The 7,987-nt window shown below is 50.3% G+C and overlaps 1 protein-coding gene across 1 annotated transcript; it reads right to left on the minus strand.

The window, feature by feature from the left end:
* Window positions 1–5,013: 5,013 nt before the first annotated feature.
* Window positions 5,014–7,306, minus strand: LOC117858344 (small ribosomal subunit protein uS13z/uS13y/uS13x). Its single transcript, XM_034741400.2, has 4 exons — window positions 7,152–7,306; window positions 6,905–7,065; window positions 5,602–5,790; window positions 5,014–5,309 (listed from the first exon to the last, which is right to left on the minus strand). Exons 1-4 carry the CDS (start codon window positions 7,152–7,154, stop codon window positions 5,204–5,206), a joined length of 459 nt encoding a protein of 152 aa, XP_034597291.1. The 5' UTR covers window positions 7,155–7,306; the 3' UTR covers window positions 5,014–5,203.
* Between the last annotated feature and the right edge of the window lie 681 nt (window positions 7,307–7,987).

Below are 7,987 nucleotides of genomic sequence, written 5' to 3' on the forward strand. Positions count from 1 at the left end.
GAGGTTGAGATGTACGGGGAGGCAGGGAGCAGATATCGGCTTCCCTTGATTGGTTCAGTTCTAGGTGGATCTGTTGTTGGTTTGTTCATTGGATGCGTTTTGACATGTACAAATTTTATGCCCTTGTGATGACTGACGAGAGCTTGATCCAATTCTCTCTCTCTCTCTCTCTCTCTCTCTCTCTCTCTCACACACACACACACACACACACACACACACACTTAAAACTGAGCCCTTGGTGCTTTTCTTTTGCGAAGCATCAAGCATGCCTTGGGATTTCCTACAGAGGAAATACGTGCACGCACTGCTACAGCAGCACAAGCCTGTAAAAGTTGCAACCCAGACAACACACGAAGGTCGTAGCTGCTAATCGTGCGCCAGGAGTTCATGTTGGCCAGAGCCTTTCCACGACCGAGGTTGTTGATCATGTCGATTCTTGGAGTGCCAAGATGACGAGGTGGCCCTCTGCCTCGGCGCCTGCTGGTACATTTTTAGAAAACTTGTGGTACCAACTTCATATTTTTTGAAAATATTTGGTACCACCTTCATATTTTTAAATAGAGTATCAACAAATAGCCTACATTTTTAGAAAAAATTTTGTACCAACTTCATATTTTTTGGATTTGAAATGAATTAGTTATAATTTTTTATTAAATCAAAACTTTTTAAATTTCTAGAAAATGTAAAACCACTCTCGAAACCACTCAAAGGGCAAAATTTTCTTGGTTTTGACAGTTGGATGGGCCTTCTTATCCGGTTTTGTAGTCGTGGGTTGCAAATCAGACTTATGCGATACTTGGAGGTTGAAAATCGAACTTTTCCCTAAAATCAATCCATTTGCTAACTACTGTAGTGTTTTCCCTAAAATCAATCCATTTGCTAACTACTGTAGTGTTTTTTGGATGGAATTCTGGGATGGGTGAAGTCACTCTTTCACTGAAGCCTGGTGGCACCTGATTATGTTGGTAAATTTTACTTGTTTGATACCGCTGACTGATGTTGAGTAGTCGCAGTGTAATGAAACTTCTTGTTGTCCTCTTTCCTTGCGCATTTTATGTTACAAAATCAAACCCAGACCATAGCTATAAGTGAGAGCTTCCAACTTACTAATTTATGGCTTACTGTGACGACAGACCTCGAAATCTTCCGAGTTAGTCTTAATCTGAGCCCCTAATCACCTGCCTTACTTTTCCAAGCCTAAGTGTTCAACTTCCCGACCAGTCCCGACCCCTGAGACCCGACCCCTCTCCGCCGGCATCCAGTTCCGACCCCGCCGACCCCAACCCAACCGTCGGATTCTTCTAAGTCTTCCCCAACACCTTCTTTCAATCTGAACGGTGGACCCACGAGATCTTTTCTCCCTGATCCCCCGCGACAGGCGCACTTGAGTTGCATGCTCACTTCAGAGTTCCCCTGCCGCGTGGCTCAACTCCTCCGACGCCCGCCGCTCCGCCTCGTCTCCGGCCCGCGACCGAATGGATTCTCGCGCCCTCCTCCCCAATCGCAGCGGAAGCCCCTCTGCAACCTTTCTGCAGCACCTCGCCGCCCGCACACATCATCACATCGCCAGATCTCGGCCGCAGAGCCCGATGTCGCCCGTCTTTTCCGTCACTTCGCCACAGTCGCGCCGCCCGGTCGTCACTACCCGACAATTCCTCCTCCGCCAACCCCGACCACGGCAGCGACAGCTCCTTTCCTGCCCTGTCAGAAGCCGCCCCGACAGAGTGTTACATCGCGCTCGCCCGCGCAGCAGCAGCCCGCCTGTCGTCTCACCTGTGCGCCCTCGTTCCTAGCGTCGTTTTCCCGGTCACTTCCATCAGCTCCACCGCACGACGACGCCCGCCTCCGTCAAATCTCAACCACCGGCAAACCCGCGCCTGCGCCGCCCTGACGCCAGTGCCCAATGACCGCCGGCGTCATCCCCGGAGTCCTGCTCCACCGCCCTCGTCGCTCAATCGCCGCCCGGGCAGAGCACTCCATTGCTTCTTCCCCGACCTTCGCGCCGCTCCCCTTCTCACTCCCGCGCCGCTATAAAAGGGAATGCGCAAGCCCCGCCGGAGTTTCCCCTTGCCCTCGCTGCCATCTCTCTTGCTCCCTGTTCAAGCTCACCGCGCCACCACACTAAGTTCCTGAGGAATTCTCCTCTCCGCTCCACACCGCTTTCCCCAATCCACCCAGCCGCTTGCTCCTCCGTGCTGCGTAAGAGCTTACTTGTGATCCACAAGGAGCACCGCCGCCGTCGGAGCACCGCCGGACATCTCTGCCGCAAGTCTTAGTGTTCCAGTTCCTCCGCCCGAACCTGCTCCTTCCCGACCCCAAGCTTTCCCCGTAAGACGAAGGTAAGCTGCCGACCCCTTTTCCGCCTCGTCCGACCCTTCTGTTCGTCCGACCCCTTTTTCCGTCTCGCCGACCCTGTCTGTTCTGCCGACCCTTGTCCGCTTCGCCCGACCCCTCTTATCCGCCCGACCCCGGTTCCGTCTCACCCGACCCTGTCCGCTCCGCCGACCCTTCTCCGCCTCGCCCGAGGGCTCAGCTGTATCTTTTTCGCCGAATCGAGGGTGTATGTGTAAAACTTGGGGGCCTTTCAGCATTGAGTCTGAGGACCCTAGTACATCAAACCCTCTAGTTTAAGGGCCCGATCCTAAGTTCCTTCCTCCAACCCTTACCTCTTGATCTCTATCGAACTCCTTGAACCTCCCCACCCTCCTGTAACTTGTCGCAAGTTTCTGGGCTCATACTTGCAAGTGTTGTTGTTGAAATAACCGTCTATATTAACTAATGCATTGCATTCGTGTAGAGCTACGTCTCGCCGACGGCTACTACGAGCTGCACCCGGCGCCAGAAGAAGGAGTTGTAGCCGAGCTCCTGCCCCCAGAAGCCGACGCCGCCCAAGCAGAAGAGCAGCTTCCTCCTTTCTCGCTTGAAGGCAAGCCCCGGATGCATGAAAACCCTATGTGTTCCCAAACTTGTGCATGCCTTCTTTAACATGCTTGTGCATTTACGTATAGGAGTTGTTTGGAACCATAGATGCATGACTTAGTTTTCCCATGATCTGAACACTAGCTGTTGGACCGAGTAGCTGCTTTGCTTAAATAGGAAGCGGTAAAAGTCGAGTGATTTCCTGTCACTCGCGAGTTGTAGGAGTTGGTTGTCTTCCTCCTGTCACAACTGTAAGGACGATGGACGGGGCAGGGTTTTGGGTAACTCTTTGGTGGTCGGTTGATCGTCCCGTCTGTCTATGAAACTTGCTAAGGCCCGACAGTGGTGGTGTTCGTGATCAAGTGTTTGAAAGTACTAACCTCATACTTAGTATGGGATGAGAAAGCCTAGTACCGGATTGAACCTAGACATGAGCGGTCGCCCCATTGTTCTTGGAACGGAGTTTTCCCTGCTAAGCTGTCGCACGTGGTGGCAAGCGTGGTCACAGAATGGCAGAGGCCGGTTCTGTGGAACCTTGCACCAAAGGAAATGGGCCCGACACGGGTTAGGGGATTGATGGGGAAGGCCGACAAAGGAAGCGACCTCCGGGTGCGCGGATGTCGTGAGGTTAGGTTCACCATGCATGGTTAAGGAACTCGAATCGATTCGTCTACCTCTCACAGTTTGAGACTGCTTGATCACTATGCTACCCTGAGTAAGAAAGAATATGATGATGACATGGTCTTGATGATGTTTATATATATATCTTTGGTTGGTTCTATGATTGCTTAGAATAGGTTGCAAAACTTAGACCGCATAATGAACTAGGACCGGAGCTAAAACTTGAAAATAGGGATCTACATAGTGCTTTTGGCAAACAAACCCTCCAGCCAAAGAGCCTTGCATGTCTAGAAGAGGTGGAGTAGCTTCACTCCTATCGGTTAAGTCTTGTTGAGCTTAGTAGCTCAGCCTTGTTGTGGCTTTTTCTTTTTCAGGTGAAGTTGCTGCTCCCGAGCCTTCTTCCGTTGGCACTTGGCCGCCCCAGCTCCCTCCGGGTTGGACGGTCGAGTGGGATCCCTCCTCGGACGGCGAGGAGAGGGATCAGTGATGTCCCGGTTAGCCTCACCAGGGATGTCCGACCCCGACGTTTAGCTTCCGCTTGTTGTTTTACCTTCTGTTGTTTTTTTTTGAACCTTGTAAAACTCTGATGATTTGTTTTTCTGACCAAACTAAATGGTTAAGTTGTTTAACTCAGTGGACTTGTTGTATTCTCTGGAACCACCCACCTTCGTGTGAGTTTGCTAACTCGATCCGTTCAAGTGGTTAATCGGATGAAATCCGACGGCGCTTCGTGTTAACTTGGCTTAGGCATGGGTATCGCATGTTAGGCAACTTTAACCTACTTAATTAAGCTAACTCGAAGTGGATCCGCCACACTTACCCCAGCCATGCCACATTGTTGCTTAGTTTCTATGCTCCAATATGCTTTTGTAGCCTTACAAAACATTGGTTAGCAAAGGAAACGATGCTGAAAAAGAAATCCGCCCGTGCCGCGACTCCCCGACGCCCCAGCCGCGCAAGCCCATGGCGCCGGCACCTGGTAAGCCCCTGTGTCCTCCAAGGCTCCGACGCGGCATGCTGGAGGCCCTCGACGGCGTCAGCCGCAAGCCCCGACGCCGCTTGGCCCCACGATGCTGTCTGCAGGCTGCAGCCACGACGGCGGCGTGGAAGGGAAACAGAGGGAGGGGAGGAGGAAGAGCAAGCTGCTGTGCTGGTGCAGGAGGACCATCCCCGGCTACGGCAATGGCGGCGGTGCGGTCGCCCATCCAAATTTTGACCACATTTGGTTGGTGCGGTCTCACAGATGCCTACAACGATTTGCTCGATTTGCTCAGGCAGGCGCAAACGGCACTAACTCAAACGATATTACTATATACTCTGACTTAGAGACAGGTGTTACAAGTGCTTGTTTGAGCGGTTTACATCACGAAAGGCATTACAAACACAAACTTTGATCGAGCTCTTACGTTTTCCAACCACAAAACCATCACCAGCTTCAGAATCCTCACAAAATTGGAAGTTTGGAACAAGACGAAACAGAACATAACACTGAATTCAATCCACGCTTGGAACACGGGCGCCAAAAGAGTCGCTACAAGTATTTCATGAACCCAAACAGCTCATCATCTATCCTAGGGATAAACATCCTCGAGTAGAACACAGCACAAAGGTTTGGATACTTAAGACGCAAGCTAGGACAATACGGTGTGCCACGACATGGGGTTTATCTCTTCTTCGACACACCGACAGTCTTTCCACGCCTTCCGGTGGTCTTGGTGTGCTGTCCACGGACACGCAGGCCCCAGTAGTGACGCAGCCCACGGTGGTTCCTGGATAACAAGGGGTTTTTTTGTTACAAGACAGTCATCATATAATGAGAGCTGCAACAGAACTTAGGTATATAAATCATAGGTGAGCATATTCCGTGCAAAAAGTAGCTGGAGGTTTAGAACACAAATGAATAGGCTTTTCATCAGAATTACACGACTAGCTACAACCAAAGGAATTATCTCAGCAACTTTAAAGTAGAAAAAAATGCAGCTAGTATCTCTGACAATGCCGTGATGATGAATCTGTGTGAATGCAAAGCAACATACACAAAAGATGTTTCAAGAGACACACCTGATCTTTTTCAGCCTCTCAAGGTCATCCCTGAGCTTCATGTCAAGGGCGTTGGAAACTACCTGGGAGAACCTACCATCCTTGTAGTCCTTCTTCCTGTTGAGGAACCAGTCAGGGACCTTGAACTGGCGGGGGTTGGCAACCACGGTCATGAGGCGCTCAAGCTCATCTGGGGACAGCTCACCAGCCCTGCACAAAAATATAATTGTTAGAGCTGAACTGAATTAAGAGTAACAACCTACTGACACAATCAGCTAACATCACACATGGATAAATCGATCGTACATCAAAACCTGAGCAAACTAGAAATGTTGCAAAATGCCAAGACTTATGCAATGGTTAATGTCATAGACAGAAGGTATTCTTCAAGAAAAACATTTTCCAATCACTTGACTACATTTTCTCAAATAGCATTCAGAGAATCTAACTAACAATAGCTGCTGAGCTGATGACTGCTACTACTAGTGAACAATCAGTAGATAAATACATCTTCTGCTGCCAAGCTTGCCCAGGGGAAAACCAAATTGATCCATTAGAAGCCACAGTTTCCTAGATTAACTGCACTGATCACCTCAGAGAACAAAAAAAAAGAAAGAAAACTGATACTATTTACAATTTGTCAATTTCTTTCAAATTCAAAATTTAAGTGCATTTTTTGCCAAACTAGACCTGAAAACAAAACAAACCGAAATTCTGGATAACAAAACACATTGAACAGTTTCCTGGTCATGTTTCTCCATTGAATAGAAGTGAATGTGAACAAACATTGTTCACAACTAACTGAAGATTGTAGAGCTACAGTGTGAAGAACTTTCAGTACCTCCAATGAAAGCACTGCTGCCACATGTATACGACACTATAAAGTTAGCAATGGTTTTAATCGACTTGTTAAGTTGGAAAGAAACTTTAGTTTCACAATGACCTACTCTTCAAAGTACAGCAGTTAAATTGGCAAATTAGTTGTGCTAAACTAACAAGTAGTAACTTTGGTGAAGGGAAATTATCATCTAGCACCAAATTATCAACCTATGAATATATTCATCTGCCCAACAGCAGACATTCAATCACTCACACAGCAGCAATTATTCCTCATAAATAGTATCAAACAGGACCTTATTGTCAAAAGCTACCATATAAAAAAGAGACTAGCCTCTAGACTCAAATTCTAACCCAAATGACTTGTTACTCAAACCTACACAATTTAAACTTGGTATAATCACCAACAGACCCACAGCACACCTTACCGCCATGATCCAAAGACTTCCGCTACATGAACCAACGACAAAAGCCATTTACAACTCACCGCTTGTTCATGTCAATGTCGGCCTTCTTGCAGACGATGTTGGAAAAGCGGCGGCCGACACCCTTGATGGAGGTGAGCGCGAACATGATCTTCTGCTTGCCATCCACGTTGGTGTTGAGCAGACGCAGGATGTGCTGGAAGTCCTCCCCCGCGATCAGCGACTGCAAAACCAACCCCGACCGCGCGTCAGACTAAACCACCGACCCTGTGACGGCTCAACGCGGCCGCGAAGGAGGTAGTAGCTTACCATGGCGGCAGCGGCTGGCGGAGCTCGGGCACGCGCCGGAATTCGAGGAAGCGGCGGCGGCGAGGGGGTGCGGCGGCGCGGGGTAGGGTTTCTCCTCTCGGGGCGGCAGCGTCGCAGCGGGGAGAGCTTTATAGTTGGGTGTGGAAGCGCTTGGAAGTAACCCTAGGGGCCGTGGATCGACGGCTAGGATGGATGCGGAGTGGAATCGAGGGGAGTGGGTCCAGTGGGCTTAACGGACTCTTTCGTTTCAGGTTGGGCCGGAACGGGGACGTTAACAACATTGAGCCCATTGAACAGGATTTTTCCTCCTTTTTCCTTTTTCACCCCGGGATCTCCTGCGCCTGCTGCGCGCGTCCCCGATCGACTCACCGCCGTAGCCCTAACAAATTGAGGAAGCGTCGAGTTCCTCCTGCTCTCTAGCGGTTGGCGGCGAAGCCCCGAAGTGGCGGCGGCGCTGGGCCGGGGGCGGCCTTGCGCACGAGTTTCTCACCTACACCTCGGCAAGGAAGGAGAGCGGCAGGGTCTTCTCGTCGACCTTCAGTCAGGTACGAGGTCATCGGCAAGAAGATGGGTGGCGGCGGATCCGCGAGTGCGCGCGGCTCCGTTGTGCTCGGACCGGGCCGCACCTGTCCGCGGTCCGACAACGCCTGGATGGCCGGATAGCCGTACCAGCGCCCGTGGCTCCGACCCTCCGATTTGGATCAAACCGAAGGTACGTGCATGTCCATCAGCCTAGCGTATACGCCCTTTGCCGTAGTTTTGCTTACAATCCCTAACGCTAGTAGATTACGATCGAATTGATATGTGGTAATGTGTGGATGCTTTGATGAATGATG

Source organism: Setaria viridis, chromosome 5 (assembly GCF_005286985.2).
Source record: "Setaria viridis chromosome 5, Setaria_viridis_v4.0, whole genome shotgun sequence".
NCBI classification, from domain to species: domain Eukaryota; kingdom Viridiplantae; phylum Streptophyta; class Magnoliopsida; order Poales; family Poaceae; genus Setaria; species Setaria viridis.